Consider the following 23,124-nt stretch of genomic DNA (forward strand, 5'->3'; position numbering starts at 1 on the left):
TGTCATTAAATTGTATGTAGGAGACTAATTAGAGCATTTAGTCTGAGGGATAACTCTATCCTTGAGGCCATCTGTTGGTCGAGATCGACCATGGATGTTACGTCACAGCTGTCTGTGATACGCAAGCCAGTGCAGTACAATATGGAAAGCAAGCTGCTGCCCATGCAGAAGGCTTCTCCTCTCCATGCATCTGATGAATCCAAAGGAACGGCAGAGACAGACACATACTGGCAACTGCAGCGCTGAAGGAACTGCCAGTCAGCATTAAATTCAAAGTAGGACCCCATCTCCAGATTTTTCCTTGGTGTTACTCCTGAAGCCTTCCCCTTGGGTGGGTAAAGCCACAAGACAGCAAAGGTTTGGGATCAGAGTTTTTCTTCTCCTAGGTGAGCTGCCAACCACAGCTGATGAACTCCAACTGCCTGAAGCGACTGGTCTTAAGGTGCCAGTAACCCAGCTTTGCCTCTTCTCCTGTTGATAGAAATGGTTCCACTGGGCTAAGTAGCTAAGCTACATGTGAAGGGCAGGAGCTGGACTTGGTTGTCAGAGGCTATTTGAGATGCACACCTTTGGGAGCATTTGATAGATAGTGAGAGCTTATGCTCAGTACCTCCCCTGGCTATGACAACCTTAAGGAAGCAGTAACATTTAGAGTAACTCTATAGAGGTATGTAAAATCATGAAGGACAGAGATAGAGGGAATGCACACAGTCTGTTTTCTCCAGGAAATGGAAATCAAAAAACTAGAGGGCATAGGACATAGGGTTAAGAAGAGATAGTAAAGATTTAAGAGCATGGGACGGCTGGTGGCGCAACGACATCGGCGCCGGATCCGGGAGCAGAGGTTCCCGGGTTTGAAACTAGTTGGGTCAGCTCCTGAGTACGCTTTCCATCCGTGCCAAGTTGAGTGTCGAGATCGCAACTCGGCCTCGTAAAATAAGAGGAAAGTACTGCGAGGGTGTCTGTGTGGGGGGGTGGGGTGGGATGGCGCGCCACACAGTCTCCCTCTCTCGCTCCGCGCCTCATAAAAGCTATGAAAAAGACATCATCATGGACACATGCACAGACGCGCACGCACGCACGTGGGCACACGCCAAAAAAAAAAGATTTGAGACCATAAGACATAACGGCAGAATTAGGCCAGTCAGTCCACACTGAATCCGCACCACCATTCCACCATGGCTGATTTATTATCCCTCTCAACCCCTATCTCATGCACTGTCCCTGTAATCTTTCACACCCTGACTAATTAAGACCCTATCAACCTCCACTTTAAATGCACCTAATGACTTGGCCGCCACAGCCATCTGTGGTAATGAATTCCACAGATTCACCACATTCTGGCTACAGAAACTCCTCCTCACGAAGGAGGTGACTTCTTTACACGGAGGATGGTGTGCATATGGAGCGACCTGCCAGAGAAAGCAGGTGAGGTGTTCAAAGTAAATTTATGATCAAGCTATGTTCATATATATATTAGATCAAAGTCAAAGTACATATATCTCACTATATACTACCTTGAGATTCATTTTCTTGCAGGCGTTTACAGGAAAATAAAGAAATACAACAGAATTTACAAAAAATTATACATAAGTAAAGACTGACAAACGACCAATGTACAAAACAAGCCAAACTGTGCCAATAAAAGATGAATACTGAGAACATAGGGTGGTGGGGTGTAGAAATGCATCTCTAACCGAAGAGGTGTAAGGTGCTCCTTCCCTCCACTAGCCTGCAGGGCACCCTTGGACAAGGTGTAGCACCTGCTGAGCCCCCCACCACCAGTCAGGGTCATGTGAAGTCATGGGAGCAGGTGGTGGATGGTCGTACGAGCAGCCGGTACACATCACAAGTCCTGGTTATGCGACCACTGACACCTGGCAGACAATCTCTAAAGAGCATTGATAATGGCTGGGGTCACCCGACTTGAAAAGGCACTGCCCAGAAGAAGGCAATACAAAGCCACTTCTGCAGAAAGATTTGCCAGGAACAATCATGGTCAAAGACTGTGATCGCCCACGCCATGCGACACAGCACATAATAATACTAACTTGACAACACAATTCTGAACTGATCCTACAACCTACAGACTCACTTTCAGGGATCCTTTACAATTCATGTTCTCAGTCATCATCATGATCTCTGAAAGTGAGTCTGTAGGTTGTAGAATCAGTGTTAAGTGAAGTTATCCTCTCTGGTTCAGGAGCCTGATGTTGTTGGGTAATAACTATTCCTGAACCTGGTATTACAATATTGATATTTAAAGGACATTTGGATAAGTACAGATGGATATGGGCCAAATGTGGGCAAATTGGAACAGCTGAGATGGGCATATTGGTTGGCACGGATGAGATGGACCGAAGGGCCTGTATCTCTGCTGCATTGCTCTGTGACTCTACATTGTTAATCTAGTATGTTGGAACCCAGCTACCACACCATTGTTCACAGCACAAGTCTAAAGGATCAGTATCTGCAGAGTATGTAGATGCCATGGTAGCATTATGGTTAATGCAATGTTATTACAGTTCGGGCTTTCCGGAATTTGGAGTTCAATTCCGGTGCCAGCTACAAGGAGTTTGTACATTCTTTCTGCGAATGCGCAGACAAGAGATGCCAGAGGCAGTGAGGCATCCATGCTCAGTTGGAGGCTGGCCGCTCCTGTCAGTGCTGCCCTCTAGTGTTTGATCACTGGAATGACAGGCTGGATTGCAATAGCTGCGCACTGCCAGGAATCTGTACAACCAATTTGCGGGACATGTCACTCAGGATCTTGGACTCTATATGTGTTTTTTTTGCTCACTATTTTGAATATGTGTTGTGTACATTTTGCACCTTGGTCCCAAAGAAACTCTATTTCGTTCGGCTGTATTCAAGTCTGGTTGAATGTCATAGTCATAGTCATACTTTATTGATCCCGGGGGAAATTGTTTTTTGTTACAGTTGCACCATAAATAATTAAATAGTAATAAAACCATAAATAATTAAATAGTAATATGTAAATTATGCCAGGAAATAAGTCCAGGACCAGCCTATTGGCTCAGGGTGTCTGACCCTCCAAGGGAAGAGTTGTAAAGTTTGACTTCCTATGACACTCTGTGCTGCATCTCGGTGGAATGAGTCTCTGCTGAATGTACTCCTGTGCCCAACCAGTACATTATGTAGTGGACGGGAGACATTGTCCAAGATGGCATGCAAATTGGACAGCATCCTCTTTTCAGACACCACCGTCAGAGAGTCCAGTTCCATCCCCACAACATCACTGGTCTTACGAATGAGTTTGTTGATTCTGTTGGTGTCTGCTACCCTCCAATGATAATTAAATTTGAATTTGATTTGGGTATCCGCAGGATGCTTGATTTCCCAACCTAGTGTCCCTGGACCCCTCAGATAATGGTAGGAGTCCATGGCATAAAACAGGTTAGGAACCCCTGGGCTAGTGTTTAATAGATGATTTGCTAGTTGGTGCATTTAGTTGGGTCTACTCCGCACAGTATGACTAAATAAAATAAATGAGACCAGCTTAGATGAGCATCTTGGTTAGCATGGATAAGATGGACTGAAGGGCCTCTTTCTGTGATGGTATTATTCTGTGACTCTAATTTGTTAATCTAGGACACTGGCATCCCACCACAACATTGCTGTTCACAGCGCAGGTTTAAAAGATCAGTGTCTGCACAATAAAAGGGACAGGAATGCATGGGGGGGGGGGAAAGAAAAGAGGATTTAGTCTTGGTTATAAATGTAAAGTTAACCTCCTGGAGATGATTAGGGTGCTACACACACAGGGACATATCAGACCTTTCCACTGTTCTTGGTCTGGGCCTACTCAGGAACGACGAATCCTGCCTTTCGTTCTCTGGATTTAATTTCCAGTGATCAGGAGCTAAGAATGTAACTGCGTGGCAATGGGAGCAGTAACCAGTGTCAGAGTGCAAGTGGAAACCCTAGCTCTACGGGGCTGACCTAGCTCCTACATGCAACAAACTTTATCTGTGTTGTTGACACAGTCTCTGATCCTTTAAGTTAATTATTCAATCCAATCTTCTCAAAAACAAAAAGAGATTAAATTATTCCTGGAAACTCTGGCAAGGGAGGATTTACAACCCTGTGAAGAATGCAGGGAGGTTGGACTTCAGTCTTTCCTGGGATATGGCTCCTTTGCAGACGAGGCTGATGTGCCAGAGTTTGCACCCACTGGCCCCGGTGACAGGGCTGGTCCTCTGTGATCGGTCACCTCTGCGTTTTGGGCTGATGTTGTTTCTGATCTCCATAGGTGGCTTTCCGTCTGGAGTTCGAGTTCAGCCATTCCATCTTCCTGGACAATGTGGAACTAATCGTGACTGCCAGCAGGTAATAAACTGTTATGTCCTCCTTCCCTTTCTTCCATGGCTCACTGTCCTCTCCTTTCAGCCTTTTACCTCCCTATCACCTCCCAGCTTCTCACATCATTCCTCACTCCTCCCCCTCACCTGATCTCACCTATCACCTACCAGCTTGTACTCTTCCCTCCCTCCCAGCTTCTTATTCTGGGCTCCAGCCCCTTCCTTCCCAGTCCTGATAAAGGGCCTCAGCCTAAAGCATTGACAGTTTGTTCCCCTCCATAGATGCTTCCTGACCTGCTGAGTTCCTCCAGCATTTTGTGTGTGGTGTTAAGAAGCGAGTTTGATTTAAACCTAGTAGTAATGATGCTTTTAACAGTGCCTCAGCCACCTTGAAGTGCAAGCTGATGAAGGATTTCTGCGAGTGTCCAGTCAGGAATGGCAGCAGTTCTACCTCCAGCATTCTCTGCCCGCTGTCTTTCATTGGTGTTCCCAGTCACACACACAGTGCAAGCAGGAAGCCTTCAGCACCTGGGCCTCTTGGAAGGTTTCCATCGTTGCTCGAGCCCTCACTCCCTTCCTTCCACGCATGGGTCCCTTGGCCTGTGCATCTCTACTGACTGTAGCTTAGTGAACCACTCTACAGCCCAGTCCATCACAAGCAAAGCCTTCACCACCATTGAGCACGCCACTACCACAAGAAAGCAGCACCCATCATCAAAGACCCCCACCATCCAGGCCATGCTTCCTTCTTGCTACCATCAGCCAGGAGGCTTTAGGCCCCACACCACCAGGTCTAGGAATAGTTAATACCGTTCAGCCATCAGGCTCCCAAACCAGTATGGATAACTTCACTCATCCCAACTGTGAACTGATTCCACAACCTACACACTCATTTTCAAGATCTCCACAACTCATGTCCCCGGTTTTATTTTTCATTATTATTTGCACAATTTGTCTTCTTTTGCACATTTGGTATTTGTCAGTCTTTATTTGTGTATAGCTTTTTGTAAATTCCATTGTATTTCTTCATTTCCTGTAAATACCAACAAGAAAGTAAATCTCAATTAGTGTCTGGTGACACATACATACTTTGATACGTGTGACCGCGTGGGTCTCCAGGGGCTCTGGTTTCCTCCCCTATAACAAAGACGTACAGGTTAGTAGGTTACTCGGTCTAAATGGTGTAATTGAGCAGCACAACACATTGGGCTGGAAGGGCCTGTCACTGTCCTGTATCTCTAAAAAAAATAACATATATGTATGTTGATAATAAATTTACTTTGACTTTGACACTTCCACCTTTGTGGAGGCTGGATATGGGATTGAGAACACTGGCGCAGTGTTGTGGGAGCGCTGTCTTGTTGGCGGTGCTGTGGCTTGCTGTTAGATAGAGGCCCTGTCTCCTTTCTCGTGTCGTCCGCTCCTTCAGACGTGACGAGGGGAGTGGCTCCTTGCTCATGTCTCAATCAGCATCACTTAACCATCTCTGAACCTGCACTCCTCCTCCAGCAAAGTTCCAGAGTTCTGCGCCCAAGTTACTGGTGTAGTGCCACTTGTGGGAGCTTGCTATACAGGTTGATAGTCACGTTCCATGTTTCACAATGACAACAGCAATGACACTTCTAAGGCTGCTTCATTGGCTATGCTGTGTGTTAGATTAAGGTCTAAATTTCTATTTCAGTTGTTTTTTTTTGTAGTTCAAGTTTACGTTCAAATTTATTGTCATTCATCCTTACACATGTATACAGCTAAACGAAACAGTGTTCCCCTGGGACCAAGATGCAAAGCACAGAACATTTAACACATACATAAAATAATATTAACACAATAAAAAAAATCTGTAGATGTACAAGTTGACATAAAGTGCATACGTGTTATATAGTTAAATATATGACAGTATACTGCCACTAGCGTTGTTATAAACAATGTGTACTGAGTGATTGTAGGGTGTTCAGAAGTCTCTCAGCCTGGGATAAGGAGTTGCCACCCAACCTAAATTAAATTAAATTAAAGGCATCCGTTAGTCTTGCGAGACCATGGATCTGCGCCTGGAAAGTCTTCACTCTCCAGGGCGCAGGCCTGGGCAAGGTTGTATGGAAGACCAGCAGTTGCCCATGCTGCAAGTTTCCCCTCTCCACGGCACCGATGTTGTCCAAGGGAAGGGCATTAGGACCCATACAGCTTGGCACCAGTGTCGTCGCAGAGAAATGTGTGGTTAAGTGCCTTGCTCAAGGACACAACACGTTCCCTCGGCTGGGGCTCAAACTCACAACCTTCAGGTCGCTAATCCAATGCCTTAACCACTTGGCCACGTGCCCACTACTCGACCTAACAGTCCTTGTTATTATACTGCAGTACCCTCTGCCTGACGGCAGCAGGTCACAGAGATTATGAGACGCATGGGAGGGGCCCTTATCAATGCTCAGGGCTCTGCGAACACAACACTTCTGGTGTGTGCCCTGGATGGGGGGGCCGGGGGGTGGGGGAGAAGAGACCCCAGTAATTCTCTCAGCAGTCCTTGCAATCCGTTGCGGGGTCTTGCGGAGGACACTCTCGGTGGTGGTCCTGTGGAATGTGGTTGGAATGGAGCCTCGGTCGTCTCAATCTCATCAGGAAGTGGAGGCACTGCCGTGCTTTTCGTGCTTTCCTTTATGAATAATCACCTGCCTGTGAGTTTTCTATAGATTTTCAGCAATTAGTTCTACTCAGATTCAGATTTATTTATCATATGAACATCAAAACATACAGTCAAACATGTCATTTGCATTAACAACCAACACACCCAAGCATGGGCCGCAGGCAGCCTGCGCACATTCTGGCGCTAACATAGCATGTCCGCGACGTTTGAGCAAGTGCTGCAAGTCGTTGAAAGGAGGGATCAGTTCACGAGCTTGCACTGGGTAGGCTACCCATGTTAACTGCACCATGCCTATCTAATTTATAATGTCTATTTTAATCTTGTTCAGTGACAGTGAAGAAGCAGAAGAAACTCTTCACGACAACACCTACCATCTCTACGTTCCTGTGCAATATGAAGCAGATATCCTTCTCACCAGGTATCTCTTGTATAACCTGCCTTCATTGTGAACTTTCCAGTCAGGCAGGTCAGCTTGCCCGAACCCCCGTTCATTATACACCACATAACCTACGGCTAGCCGTCTGACCTCCCTACCTCTCCACTCCCTCCACACATCTCCTTTTTACTTTCCACTCCTAACATCGCACATCGTCCATCTCTGTCTGATTTATGTTTCCCAGAGCACTTTGGAATATTGATTAAACACATTACTCAAACTTCATTCAATCCTCTTCCACCTATCACCTCCCAGCTTCTTATTTCATCCCCTCTCCCCCACCCTCCCACCTTCCCCCTTGCCTGGCTTCCCCTACCACCTGCCAGTTTGTACTCCTTCCCTCTCACCCCCCACCTCCTTTTTCTGGCTTCTTCCTGCATCATTTCCAGTCCTGATAAAGGGCCTCGGCCCAAAAGGTCGACAGTTTATTCCTCTCCATAGAAGCTGCCTGACCTGCTGAGTTTCTCAACATGCATTTTGTGCATGTTGCTGAAGACTTCCAGCATCTGCAGAACCTCTCATGTTTGTACTTTGTGGGAAGCTTCTGTTCTCTTGCCCATTTGACGAACTGATTTTGTTGGGGCAGGAAATCCAGTCCAGATCGCTACGATTTGAAATCAGTGGAAGATCTGCAGGAAAACGGAGATTTCGACCCCCCATTTAACTTCTCCTTCACAGTAAGTCCAATTCTATTTATTTACATGTTTCATCTGAGAGTCTTTCCTACACTTTCTTCCCATACTCCTCTGAAGACCTGGGCTGTTGCTGGAGAGCACTTCAATCGGTACCAGAGGCTCTTCATGGAGTTACCTAATGACCCTGGAGCATCACAGAGTCACAGTCATAGAATAATATAGCACAGAAACAGGCCCTTCGGCCCAATTCATCCATGCTGACCAAATGCTTAATTAAGCTGATTCCATTTGCCCATATCCCTCTAATTTAAATCCACATACTTATCCAAGTGTCTTAAATTTTGTTATTGCACCTGCCTCATCCACAGCTCATTTCATGTACACGCCACCCACTGCCTGAGAAAGTTGTCCCTTACAAATCTTTCCCTCCCACCCTTAATCTATGCCTTCTGTTTTTTTATTCCCTTTCCCCGAGAGCATTCATTTGCTCTGGTCAAGTTGACACCGAGCTGTGGTCTCCATCGAGGTCATGGCTCAGAATTAGATTCTTTTTGTATGTTTGTAGGGATGGTTTTGGGAACAGCTAAGGGAGTTAGGGTGCAGAGACAGGGATGTGAGGAAGTCACATGTCAGGCCGGGGTCTAGACCTCAGCTCCATGGTCCACGTTCGAAGGCCAGTGACGTGGGCATGCGACGAAGGGCATCCATGGACATTTGATGTGCCGGCAAGTGCAGTGGACAAAGTCCAGTGAGGATGAGGGTTAGTGCCCCCACACCCCACCCCCCATCAGATCAGTAAGTCTACCCAGGTCAGCAAGTCCCAGGATCTGAGATCTGTGCAGGCAAGAAGCATGAGAGCTAGTGACCCCCCCAGGTACACAAATCAGCAAATTTGGAGTTCGGGGTCCCTTCATCAGCAAGCCCTGGGTTTGATACCAAAGACCAAAGTACGAAGGTCGATTGAAAGTCCAGAAGTTGGGGCCAGATGGCCAAAGTCCCTGGGTCTGTGAGTCTGCGAGTCCATTGGGAAAGTCGGAGGCTTTGAGGTGGCCTACCGTGGGGTTGGGAAACTGTGTGTGAACTGTGTGTGTGTGTGTGTGTGTGTGTGTGTGTGCTTTTGTGTGTGTGTCGGTGGTGGGGAAGGAGGATGGGGCTTGCTTTGCTGTTGTCTTGTTTGCTTCTGTTCTGTTGTTGATGATGATGTTTCTGTTGTTCTGCCCAACATTGTGGGCGTGCTCTGTTGCTACCAGAACGTGTGGTGACGCTAGCGGGCTGCCTCTTGAGATATAGCATGGAATAGGCCCTTCATCCCTCCGAGGCCACGCTGCCCGGAATTCCTAGCCTAACCACGGGGCAAGTTACAATGGCCAATTAATCGAAGTCTTTGGACTGTGGGAGGAAACTGGAGGACCCGAAGGAAACCCACGTGGTCACATGGAGAAAGTTCAGACTCCTTAACAGGCAGTAGCGGAAACTGAACCCGGGTCGCTGGTACTGTAAAGCGTTGTGCTAACCGCCATGCTACCATGGCACATCCTTTGGCTGTGTTGGTTGTTAACGCAAACAATGCATTTCACTGTGTGTTTTGATGTACATGTGGTAAATAAATGAATCCAAATCTCCTCAATGAGATCACCCTTCAGACTCCTGCGCTCCAAGGAATAAAGTCCCAGCCTATCCAGACAGGGCACGTGGCCAAGTGGTTAAGGCGTTCGTCTAGTTATTTCAAGGTCGCTAGTTCGAGCCTCAGCTGTGGCAGCGTGTTTGTGCCCTTGAGCAAGGCACTTAATCACACATTGCCCTAGTGTCTGTGCGAGGGGTGGCGTCCCACACAGACTTCCAATCTGCGCCTTGTAAGGCATGAAAATGCCCGACACAGGCCTCTCATGGTCTGAGTCGACGCTCCCCTACCGCCCACCCCCCCCATCCAGCCTCTCTGGATAACTCAGAACATTGAGTCATGGCAATATTCTCATAAATATTACTGCCAGCTGAATGCATCTTTCCTATAAAAGAGTAACGAGAATGATAGACAAACACAAGATTGTAATTAATCCTGTTCTGTTCCATACTGACCCTGGGCATGTATCAGCTGAGTAGTGACTGCGAGGAGATGTACCAGACCTGGCCAAAACCACAGTTTAATCAGCAGCCCAGAATTCCAGGACTTCTATTATATGATTCAGTTCAGTAATATCTAAGGGGTCTATTTACAATTAAAGCAGAAAACTCTTTCCAAGAAGAAATATTAACGGGAAGTCTGTGGAAACATTAAGCGTGGTTGTATCACTTAATTACTAGCTAGCAATAAACCAGGAAGCAACACACATCAAAGTTGCTGGTGAACGCAGCAGGCCAGGCAGCATCTCTAGGAAGAGGTACAGTCGACGTTTCAGGCCAAGACCCTTCGTCAGGACTAACTGAAGGAAGAGTTAGTAAGAGATTTGAAAGTGGGAGGGGGAGGGGGAGATCCAAAATGATAGGAGAAGACAGGAGGGGGAGGGATAGAGCCAAGAGCTGGACAGGTGATTGGCGAAGGGAATACGAGAGGATCATGGGACAGGAGGTCCGGGAAGAAAGACGGGGTGGGGGGGGGACCCAGAGGATGGGCAAGAGGTATATTCAGAGGGACAGAGGGAAAAAAAGGAGAGTGAGAGAAAGAATGTGTGTATAAAAATAAGTAACAGATGGGGTACGAGGGGGAGGTGGGGCATTAGCGGAAGTTAGAGAAGTCGATGTTCATGCCATCAGGAAGCATTAGTCTAAATGCTACCATTCTGAGAATTTCAGGAACTCTTTAAATAATTGTTAGTTCATTGGTGATAAAAGCTTGGCATTGCTAAAAACATCAACAGAACTGAATGATAGTTGCAGAAGTGTAAAAGTTCACAAACTCCTTCTGGGTCAGGAAATCTTATCTCCTACCTGTGTGGTCCATACGTAACTCTAGATCGACCGGAATGGGTCTGGCCTTTCACACTGGAGTAGAGTCTGCATACAGTGCTCATCCGATAACCCAATCCTCTCCTGTATCAGAGCAAGATCGGGAGCCACTTAGGTCATGAGCAGCCAAGCAGGAACAGTTTGAATGGACCTGGGCTGGCATAATAGCTCTGCATATCCCTCATCAGGTCTTCAATCGTCAGAGGCTCTCGCTGCCTCAGAATCGAGCAGTTCAGTCTGTACTGCAGCCTTCCTTATCGTCAGCCTTTCATTAATAAAAATGATATTTCAAGGATCAAGAATCAACTTTATTCATCATATACATTTACCTGTATTAGGAATTTGCTGTGATGTGTTGGCGTGACACAACAAAAAAGCAACATTCAACTATTATAAAGAATAAAGATTCATATAAAAATCAGGTTCAAGTACAGAAATGGAAAATGGGCATAAATATATAAATATTTGCATGTATTTACATTGTAATTATCATAAAAAGTGGTTTAAAGTGTACAGTTCAGATATGGGTAATAGATAGAGGAGGTGAAGAGGACTAACTAGAATGATTGATCGGATTAACTGCCTGGATATGAATTTTTTGTTTTAGTAGCCCTATAGCCCTTCTCAGAAGGAACCTTTTGGAAAGGGCCATTTACTGGAATGTTGCCAGGACTCAGCGTCTCGCTTATAGGGAGGAGCTGGGCAGGATTGGACTTCATTCCTTGGAGAGTAGGAGACTGAGAGGTGACCTTATAGAGGTTATAAAATCATGAGGAGCATAGATAGAGTGAATGTTTTTATTTCTGAGGTTTAAGAAGTCAAGAGCTTAGAGGGAAGTGAGTGAGGAGGGTCAACTTTTTCACTCAGAGGGTAGTCCATATATGGAATGAGCTATCAGACAAAGTGGTTGAGGCAGGTACAATTACAAAGTTTAAAAGATATTTAGACAGGTACATGGATGGGGAAGATTTAGAGGGATGTGGGATCAAACAGGATTATCTTAAATGAGCTCCTTGGTCCGCTGAAGGGCCTGTTTGAATATAACACAACCATCAGGCTCTTGAACCAATGGGGATAACTTTAAAAATGTTCCCACAACCTATGGACTCACTTTCAAGAACTTGATCTCATATTCCTGAGATTTATTGCTTATTTATTCATTATTATTATTTCTTTCTTTTTGTATTTGAACAGTTTGTTGTCTTTTGCACATTGGTTGAGTGCCCTAGTTGGTGCGATCTTCCATTGATTCTATTATGGTTATTATTCTATTATGGACATTGAATATGTCCACGAGAAAGTGAACCTCAGGGTTGTAGTATATGGCGGCATATATAAACTTTTTATAATAAAGTTACTTTGAACTTCGAACACGTGCACTCACACAGATATGTGGTACACACACGTACCATGGAAAATGTCTACATATTACAGACCCTGCAATATCTTCAGATAGATTCACAATCTTTAAACTATTTCCATTGCACATTGAATAAATTATGTCTCCAGATATATTGCATTCTTTCAAACTGCCAAAAATGGAAAAACATCAGACTCTGACTGAAAATCTATAGCATTCTGATCTATTTTTCTGACCTGATAGAGCACTAATGCCTTCACAGAATCTTATCAGAATTATTCACCTTTTTATATTATTAACATAAAGACATAGATAAGGAATTTCATAACTTGTAGATCCTGGAAAGGTTATGTGAGAAACACACTGAGTTTAAACATAGTTCATTTTGAGTCAAACGAGAAGTTGCATTGAAAGGAAGCCCTTGTTAGAGATAGGGCATTGGGCAGCGGAGTGGAACTAACTGAACGGTCTCTTGCTCTCCTCCAGGGGAATGAGTAGTGGCACAATGAGGTCACTCTCAGGTTGGAGGAGCAACATCTCCTGTTCTGTCTGGGTAGCCTTCAACCTGACAATACGAACATCGATTTCTCTAACTTCTGGTAATTTCTCACCCGCCCCCCAACACCTGCTTCTCTCTTTTTCAATTCCTCATTCTGGCTCCCTTCTTACCCTTTCTCTTCTCCTCACCCGTGCATCACTTTCCTGTGGTGTTCCTCCTCCTTCCTATTCCCCCATGGTCCACTGTCCTCTGTCCTTTATCTCTTCCACCTATCTACTCCCAGCTTTTAACATCATCCCCCCCCCCACCTGGTTTCACCTATCACCTGCCAGCTTGTGCTCCTCCCCCACCCATCTTCTTATTCCAGCTTCTTTCCCCTTCCTTTCCAATCCCGATGAAGGATCTCGGCCTGAAATGTCAAGCTGTTTGTTCCCCTCCAAAGATGCTGCCTGACCTGCTGAGTTCCTCCAGCATATTGAGTGTGTTTCTCTAAATATCCGGCATCTGCAGAATCCTTTGTGTTAACGAGCAATGGATTTGCTGAAGGTGTTCTTTGATACGACCGTCTGAATCTTGTTTGAAAGAATGGGAAGTGTTCCAAAAACAAAACAGGAGCAGAATGGAGGCACAAGACAATGCAGGTGCCGGAAACCTGGAGTAACACAGGGAGGAGCTGCAGGAACTTGGCAAGACAGGCAACATCTGTGGAGGGGAATAAACAGTTGACGTTTCGGGCTGGGAGCCTTCATCAGGGCTCCTTATCTATGGCTACTTAGAAGGCTCAAGTCAAATGCTGGAGATTCTCAGCAGGTCAGTCGGCATCTGTAGGGAGAGAAATAGACTTATCACTCCAGGCTGATGCATTGATGCGCAGTATTTCTAGCAATTCCTGTTGCTAATTCCGATATCAACACTGGCCGCTGCAGGATTGGTAGGCGTTATGTTTTACAACTCCAGAAACTGATCGAAAGAAAAACCCAAGAGCCCCAGGGATAACTCATGTACATTTCATTTTTTTACTTCAGTGAGGTGTGCATAAATAACGTGGTGATGTAATGACGTATGCCATTCATGTACATTTACATATAACCCGTCATGAATTATGTAAACAAAGAATGCTTAATCAAACAATATATTTACAATATTACTGAAATGTTAAATTCACAACACTCCTCCCTGCTTAGCTACACACTCCAACTCAATATGGAATGCATCTCGACTGTATAATACTACTACTATACAGCATACTAATTTTTTAATTGTCCCATTCAGGCCTAACGATTTATTCACTGTGGAGGATTTCTTACTCTTGTGGGATAACATCTTTCACTCTATTTGGCAGGAGAGACTTGTGGCTGTGAATTAGTCTTGGGCTCTGGGGCATCCTCTGCGGTGGTGTGGGAGTTGGCTCTGGGGCTGCAGGAAGTGGTCCTAACGGCTCTGGACACTTTTCTTCTGGATATGTTGGCATCCCAAACGGTGCCTGGCAAGCTGCTCGATCTACTGATCTATCCCAGGCCACTGGAGAATGCTTGGAGCCAATGCTTTTACTTTGACCATTCCTAGATGACCAACGTCTAGCTCCTCCAACACTTTAGCTCCCAGCTTGAATGGTAGAACAACTCTCAATCCCCACATTAGGCAAGTTCATCCAGGCATTGGTAAAAAGTGGGGAACTGGAAATTCTGCTGCACATTCCAGCCATTTTGTGTTGCCGTGTATACCTGAGACAGTGTGGGGTCTTTTCTCCTTCCTTTCTGCTGTAATAGGGAGACTTTTGATTTGCATTAGGGAGAATACGTCAAGAGAAGTGTCCTCTTTTGTAAATAGTTCAGCTATTTCCTTTTCCAAGGATAAACAGGACAATCCCTCAGCATTTTCATGACTGGTCATTCTCTTGAATTTGATCTCGTGATTGTGAAATTAGAAAAAGAGCCCGGCTCTGCATTCGTGCTGCTGCTTTTCGAGGGACATGCTTCTGTGGATTGAAAATGGACACCAGTGATTAATAATCAGTAATGAGAGTAAAGCCTCTCCCATACAAGTACTGGTTAAAACATTTTACACTCCAAACCAGACTCAAGGCCTCTCTGTCAATCTGTGTGTAATTTTTCCCTACAGCGGTAAGGGAATGTGATGCAAAGGCTATAGGGCATTCACTCCTATCACTCATAACATGTCATGACTGCACCTATACCATAAGGTGAGATGTCACAGGCAAGCTTCAACGGACAATGCGGATTATAATGTGTGAGTACAGTGTCTGGTGTCACCATTTCCTTCACCTCACTCTGCTATGTCCATTGCCATTCGTTCCTGATCTACAATAATGGGTGGAGCACAGCAGCCAATTTTGGGAGGAACCTGTTATAGTAGTTAACAAATCCTAGAAAGGACGCAACTATGACAAGTCCTTTGGCCTTGGGGCATCCACCACTTCTTGAATTTTCTCAGCTAATTTGTGTAAAGCGTGTGCATCAATGGTGTGACCGCAGTAAGTGATGCCTGGTTTAAAGAAGTCACACTTGTTGTGCTGTGTTCTGAGCCAATAATCTTCTAATCTTTTTAATGCCATCTTGAGATTTTGGAGATAACTCTTGTCATCCTCACTGGTGACAATGATGTCATCTGGGGAACACAGTGCCTGGGCAGCCTTGCCACATCTGCTCCATAACTCTCTGCCACAGTACAGATGCAGATGTTACTCCAAAAATAAGCCTATAACAGCAATAAAGCCCTCTCTGAGTGTTTATGGTGAGAAACACTTTGGACTCTTCTTCATTCTCCATCTGTAGGTAAGCCTTAGCTAAGTCCACTTTGCTGAAATGTTTCCCTCCAGAAAGATTTGCAAAGATCTCCTTTATCCTGAGCAGAGTGTATTGATCTATTTTCAGTATTGGGTTGATAATGACCTTAAAATCACCACAGATCCTGACAGACCTATTCTGCTTTGCTACTGGGATCACTGGCATTGACCATGGACTCCAGCCAAATTTGGAAAGAATTCATTCAATCCTCATACGATCTAGTTCACTGGCTACTTTATCACAGATGATATATGATATATGGCTTTGTAAAACTTAGGAATGGCATTTTCATTTAATAGTATTTTACCCTTGAAATGTTTGAGTTTTCCAGTGTTCTAGCATCATCCAGTACCTTTCTAATTCACTTTCAGTTGACTCTGTTGCAGGGGATGTGGTATGCAAATGGTGGATGGACCTTCAATCAAATTGAAGTTGTTCCAGCCAATCATGGCCCCACAATGCTGGCCCTACTGTTTTTACCACATACAAGACCAATGTGGCTTGTTGGTTGATGTATTTCACAGTTATGAATGTCATTCTCATGGGAGTTATTTTTTCTCCAGTGTAAGATCTTAGTTAGATATCTGCAGGCTTCAGTTCAGTATCGTTGAAGAGCCATTCAAACTCATTTTGTGGAAAGACTGGAACAGCTGAACGAGTATCCAATTCTGTTTTAATTAATTCATCGTTCACTTCTAGTGTAAGCCACATTGCTTGTCTATTGTTAGTTTTCACATTGCAAATTTCAACACTGTGCGACTCTCATTAACTCTCAGAAAAACCATTATCTGAATGTTCACAAACAGTATGCAGATTAGTGCTCTTTTGAAACCCCAGCTTAACTTTTTATCTTTTTCTCCTGCCTGTGCAACCCATTTATTTTTGCCTGCCTTACATGCTCTTTGTATGTGTCCTACTTTGTTGCATTTTCTGCAAATGTCACCATTAAACATGCATTGGACTGTTGTATGTGAGCCCCTTCCACAACAGTAACACAATGCGTATGGCCAGGCCGGGCTGGTTTCTGTTTAGACATTACAATTTTGTTCACGCTTACTTTCATTCCTGACTGCAACTCAATTGTAAGTCTGGCTAATATTTCCGTTGATACAGCAATTTCAATTGCTCTTTGAAATGTGAGTTATGCTTCAATTTGGAGCTGTTTTTGAATGCCTTCTTGCAGATTCCACAATCTAAATGTTCTTTCAGTGCCCATCACTGAACTGGCAATGCTCAGACAATCTCTTCAATTCAGCCACATACGCTGAAATGGACTCCCCTTCCTTTTGATTCTGCTTTTGGTACCTAAAGCATTCTGCAATCAACAATGGTTTTGGATCTAAATGCTCCTGCATTATTTTCACGATATCAGCAAAGCTCAGTTCAGCTGGTTTGGTTGGAGCAGTCAAACTTCTAAGCAAACTATATGCTTTTTCACCTATTGCACTTAGCAAAACTGGTACTCGCTTTTCATTGGCAATTCCATTTGCATTAAAATACTGCTCAATTTGCTCAGTATACATCATCCACTTATCTGTTGTGCAATCGAATGTATCTACCTTTCTGATGCAGTCAGCCATTTCTGTTTTTTTAATTTACAATTATTATTATTATTATCATTGCCCAGTACTCACTGTTTATAAACCTGTAAATGTCATCCATTTTCTGCCTTTTTTATCTTGAACATCTCTTTCTCCCCTTCTGAAGTAAAAAAAAGTGCTACACTTTTTTTTTAACTTGAACGCTTCTCTTTCCTTTTGCAAAGAAAAAAATGTGCTATGCTTGGTAGGTAGGTAGTCATTTCATCTTCACTTTAAACTTCCTCCTTGCTACTGTTATGGTTTGTAAATCCAGAAGTTAATTGAAAGGAAAATAATGGAGCCCAGAAATAACTCATGTACGTTTTGTTTTATCATTTTAGTGAGGCACGCACATATGACGTGGTGACGTAATGATACATGCAATTCACGTACTTCTACATACAACCAATAATTAACTATGTAAACAAAGAATGCTTAGTTAAACAATACAGTATATTTACAGTATTACTCAAATATTACTGAAGTATTAAATACACAACAGTGGCGCAGTGTGTCTGGAAGAGAATGGGCAGATTAGAATGCTTTCCTAACATGACCAATTAAATTCAGATTTATTTATCACATGTATGTACATCAAAAAATACAGTGAAATGTGCTATTTGCTTTAGCAAACAGTGCACCCAATGATGAGCTGGGGCAGCTCACACGTGTTGTCTCACATTCCGGCTCCAACAGTACCATGCCCACAATATTCAGAAGAACATCAACAACAATAAGACAAGTCAACAACAGCAATTCAAGCCCCTTTCCTTCCTCCCACCTACTCACGCACACACACTGGCCTCAAATTCCAGGACAAGCCATCTCCAGGACTCCAGTTCTTGTACTTAGATTCTCAAACTTGTAGGCATCAAGCCTCCAACTCCAGACTTCACCCCAGCATTCGCTGATTACCAATTGGATCTCTGGAACTCGACTTCCGATTTGCACAGATCTCCAACGCTGGTGACCCAGGCTTGTGACTCCTTCACACCCACGTGACATCTTTGGGCCTCTAACAATATTCAGACTTCTACCTCTGTACCTGCCATGCACTTGAACTTGACCTTCATCTTTGCCCTCTGGGCTTCACAGGGTTTGACCTTTGGGCCTCAATTCTGGACTTGCACAGAGCACTGGCCACAGTGACCTTGGGGTGTGGGGATTGGGGGTGGGGGTTTTCTGGCCTTCTTAACTCGCGTCCAGGATCAGAACATCCTGCTAAAATTCAGAACAACTGCAGGGTCAACATCTTGCAGTCATTATTCACATGCAACATAAATATTCTCAGGAATGGCACATGTGTGTCACCTTACTCCTTAATGGAATGAGTAGGAGTGTAGGGTCAGGAGGTCCAGAGGAGTGCTGGACGCCAGGTTCTGCAAAACCATGATCTGGGACAGTGACACCCCAAGGATTTATGAGGAATTTCCAGCCATATTCCCTGTGTGAGGATCCTGGCACTGTCTCCTGAACAGTTCAAGTGGAAATGAAGACAGACTGGTACAACATTTCCAACTGATCATCCCCGTCCAGGAATTCGAGCAATGTATTATGAAAAATTTGGATGGAATTTCCACAGTATATTCCCAAGGAACTGGCTTGGAAATGTTGGCAGAGGCCGTGGAGGTGCTTTGATAGAAACATTGTATTGAGGGACTGTAGGGATCAGAATGGATTTTGGAGCCTGCAGCTTGCAATGATTAATCACTGTACTTAGATCAGAAGTCATATTTCATCTAAGAATTTTAAACACTTTAAAATCAATGTATTTCAGTAATTATGATAACAGATTTCTTTATGTATTAAATAACATAATGTATTTTGCATCTGCAGGTATTGGTAGCACAAATGGTATTCAGTGAATTTAACCCTATTGCTGTTTGTGAACTCCAGAAACTCAGAAGATTATTCTCAGACAAAGTGTGTCACGTACAAACCATGAGCAGGAGTTCCCAACCTGGAGTCCATGGTATACCTTGCTCAATGGTATTGGTCCACGGCATAAGAAAGGTTGGAAACCACTGTACTAGAATCCAGGGCTCCACAATCACTGTGCATCTCTGCAACTGCTGAAGATCTGAATGCTAATGTACCCTCACTTCCTTGTCCATTCGTCCTTCCCCAATGATCTCCCCCCACCCGCTGGCACCTACCCCTGCAAGCGAGACAAGTGCTAGACCTGCCTCCACACCTCCTCGCTCACCGCGATTCAGGGTCGCAGTTAGCAGTCCTTCCAGTTAAGGCAACACTTTACCTGCAAGTCTGTCAGGGCCATCTCTTGTATCCAGTGCTCCCGCTACAGCCTCCTCTACGTTAGTGAGACCCAACATAGATAGGGAGGGTAGTTTCATCAAGCACCTTCGCTCTGTCAATCACAATAGGTGGGATTTCCCGTTGCAACCCATTTTAATACCAATCCCCATTCTCATTCCAAAATGTCAATCCATGGTCTCCTCTACTGCCATGATGTGGCTACTCTCAAGTTGGAAGGTAATACCTCATATTCTGTCTGCTTAGCCTCCAACCTGATGGTGTGAACATTGAATTCTCTAACTTCCAGTAATTTTCTGCCCACCCCCACTTCTCTCTTTCTCCATTCCCCATTCCAGCTCCCCTCTTACCCATTCTCTTCCCTTCAACTGTCTATCACTGCCCTCTGGTGCCTATCCTCCTTCCCTTTCTCTCATGGTCCACTCTCCTCTCCTACAAAATTGGTTCTTTCTCAGCCCTTTACATCTTTTCCACCTATCACTTCCCAGCTTCTTGCATCATCCTCCCTCCTGCACCCACCCACCTTGCCCCTCAACTCGTCTCACCTATCATCTACCAGCTTGTATTCTTTCCCCTCTCCTCCCACCACCTTCTTCTGTCTTCTTTCCAGTCCTGATGGAGGGTCTTGGTCCGAAACATTGCCCTTTTATTCTTCTCCATAGATGTTGCCTGATCCGCTCAGTTTCTCCAGCATTTTGTGTGTGTTACTCACATCACAGGAACCCTCATGATCTCAGGATGTCCCAAAATTACTTACAGCCAATTAACTTACTTGGAAGTGCTGTCACTTTTGTGCCAGTATAATACAACAGTCAGTTTCACACAGTTTGGCAGTGAAAAGACAAGCTGCTTCGATATTGGCTCAGGGATATGTATTAGCCAATTTACCGCCCTTCCCCGCTGTTCTTCAAAAAGAAAGGACTGAATTCTTCCGTTCAGTACAGTACGGCATGGTAGTCAAATGGTTAGTGTATCGCTTTACAATACCAGCTTTCACCGACAGGGTTCAATTCTTGCCTCTGCCCTTAAGGAGTTTGTACAGTCTCCCCATAATTGCGTGGGTATTCTCCGGGTGTTCCAGTTTCCTCCCACATTCCAAAGGCGTACGGGTTAGAGTTAGTGAGTTGTGGACATGTTATATTGGTGCCAGAAGTGTGGAGTCATTGTGGGCTGCCTCCAGTTCGTTCCTCACAGATTTGACTTGACGTAAAAGACACATTTCACTGTGTATTTCAATGCACATGTGACAAATCGTTTATCTTTGACTACATCCTTACCAGCTCCTCGCTATTCACTACCACAGTCACATAGCCTTCCAAACCTGCTCCAAGTACTGTGAGATCCTGTGAGCTTTGGTTTAACATCTTGCCTGAGAGAGGACATTTCTAAACGTGCTGTGCTGCACTGTCCCACGACTGCTCTGAGGGTCCAGCTGATGTGACACGGGGCTTATCACATCCTCAAAGAGCTGTATAACCTGTCATTTACTTTTCAAGTGTTGCTTCTTACACAGGGATTTGTTATAATTATTATTTAGAAAGTGGAGCAGAAGCGTAGAGCAGTACAGGCCCTTTGGCCCAGAGTGTTGTGCCAACCTTTTAATCTTCCCTGAGATCATTCTAAGATGTCCCTTTAGGACTAAGATGGGAAGGAATTTCTTCAGCCAGAGGGTGTGAATCCGTGGAATTCATTGCCACAGACAGCTGTGGAGAACAAGCCATTGGGTATATTTAAGGAGGAGATTGATAGGTTCTTGATTAGTAAGGGTGCCAAAAGTTACAGGGAGAAGGTAGGAGAAAGAGTTTGAAAGGGAAGATAAATCCCTCTCACCTTGGGGACAGCCCGGTAGTGTAGCAGTTAGCGTACCACTATTACCGCGCCAGTGGCCCGTTTGTACGTTCTCCCCCATAATGGCGTGGGTTTCTTCCAGGTGCTCCAGCTTCCTCCCACATTCCAAAGATGTACCTGTTTATTCGTCACATGGGTGTAATTGTGTACTGCAAGCTCATTGGACCAAAAGAGCTTATTACCGTGCTGTATCTCTTATAAACGATCAGCCATAATCAAATGGTGGAGCAGACTTGACTAGCTGAATGACCTATTTCTGCTCATGTGCCTTATGGTCTGTGGATGGGGGTGGGGCAAATTGATCTCTCTGTCTTCCTATTGGTTCTCACGTTCCTATGTCAATTACATTTCAGCTCCAGAATCTGGGCCAATTCACCATTAGACACCTGGTGATCAGGGTGACCATTCCCACGGCAACCAAAGGTAACAACCGTCTCCTGATCCTGAACAACTCCACCATTCTGGTGAGTACAAGCCTGGGGACACCGGGAGATTGTCTAGGATGTGTGAGCTGGCAGGAACACATTAGCAACATTGTTGATGTGTGGTTGGGAGGTTGTAAATGGTGGGAGGACTGGAGTGAAATGGAGGGATTCCTGGGAGTTAAAGAATCCACTTCAGAGAGAGGCGATTCTCTCCTGGAGGGAGTGAGTTCGGAGTTCAGTTCCCATTGCTGTCCGTAAGGAGTTTATACATCCTTTGTGTGACCATGTGGGTATCATCCAGGTGCTCCTGTTTCCTCCCATATTCTGAAGATGTACAGTCCGGGTCATTAAGTTACGGGCATGCTATGTTGGTGCCAAAGGTGTGACGAAACTTGCGTGGTGAAACGTGTACGTTCCCAACACATGTTATATTTCAAAGCAAATAAAGTTTAATTGTCATTCAAACCACACTTGGATGCAGCCAAAATGAGACAGTGTTGCTCTGGGGCCAAAGGTGCAAAAACGTACACGCGCATCCAAAATAATGATGAAAGGGGGGGAAAAAGAACATAGTCACACAAAAAAAAACACATTTTTAGTCCAAGTCCCTGAGCGACCAGTCCTGCAAATTGATGGTTCCCAGCAGTCCATCCTGTAATTCCACCAATCCAACACTGGAGGGCAGCATCGATGGGAGAGGCCACCCCTAACCGAGCCTGGACGCCACACTAAAACATAAGCCTGAGGACCGAGGCCTATCCTAGCTACAACCGAGGCAATACTGCTGCCTCGCTGTTGTTTCACCACCACGCAAGGGATGCAGGCCAACAGCAACCAATGTCCAACCGGGTTTTGTGATCACAAAAGAAATGTCCAAGACATTTCACTGTATGTTTTGATACAGATGTGACAAATAAAGATAATATTTATTTACAGCACAGAAGCCAGTCCTCCTTCCTGAAAGGTCCATGTTAGCAGCATCCTCCATAGGACTGACTCTGTTTGGAACTTTCCCTTTCCAGGGAAGAATCTTGATTTTTATCACTGAAAGTTATAATTCTCACTTCATACAAAGAAATACTTTCCTTAGTTATCTGCCTTTTCCCCCACATAAGAATCTGTATTCTAATCTCAAATTTAAAAACATTTGGAATTTTTGTCTTTTTCTTGTCAAGCTGGTGTTCTTTTTCCAGAAGAGATCAATTCACTGATGTACTTTCCAAGGTCAAAGTGCCATCAGACTCTACCAATCCCATCCTCTCTTCAGATCCATAACACCGCGGTATCACTAGTTGTTGGCTACAGCTTTATTTATCACCTGTATATCAAAACATACAGTGAAATGCATCGTTTGCAT

General features: G+C 44.7%; 1 protein-coding gene across 2 annotated transcripts in view; it reads left to right on the top strand.

Moving 5' to 3' along the window:
* itga11a (integrin, alpha 11a) overlaps positions 1-23,124 on the top strand; it is a 215,769-nt gene that overhangs the window by 169,399 nt on the left and 23,246 nt on the right. For both annotated transcript variants that reach the window (XM_063066150.1, XM_063066151.1), the window contains 4 exons: positions 4,274-4,350; positions 7,289-7,378; positions 7,983-8,073; positions 21,696-21,806. In XM_063066150.1, coding sequence (XP_062922220.1) covers positions 4,274-4,350; positions 7,289-7,378; positions 7,983-8,073; positions 21,696-21,806 — 369 coding nt within the window. The remainder of the gene's footprint in view (positions 1-4,273; positions 4,351-7,288; positions 7,379-7,982; positions 8,074-21,695; positions 21,807-23,124) is intronic.

The sequence above is a fragment of the Mobula hypostoma genome, chromosome 13 (assembly GCF_963921235.1).
Source record: "Mobula hypostoma chromosome 13, sMobHyp1.1, whole genome shotgun sequence".
NCBI classification, from domain to species: Eukaryota; Metazoa; Chordata; class Chondrichthyes; order Myliobatiformes; family Myliobatidae; genus Mobula; species Mobula hypostoma.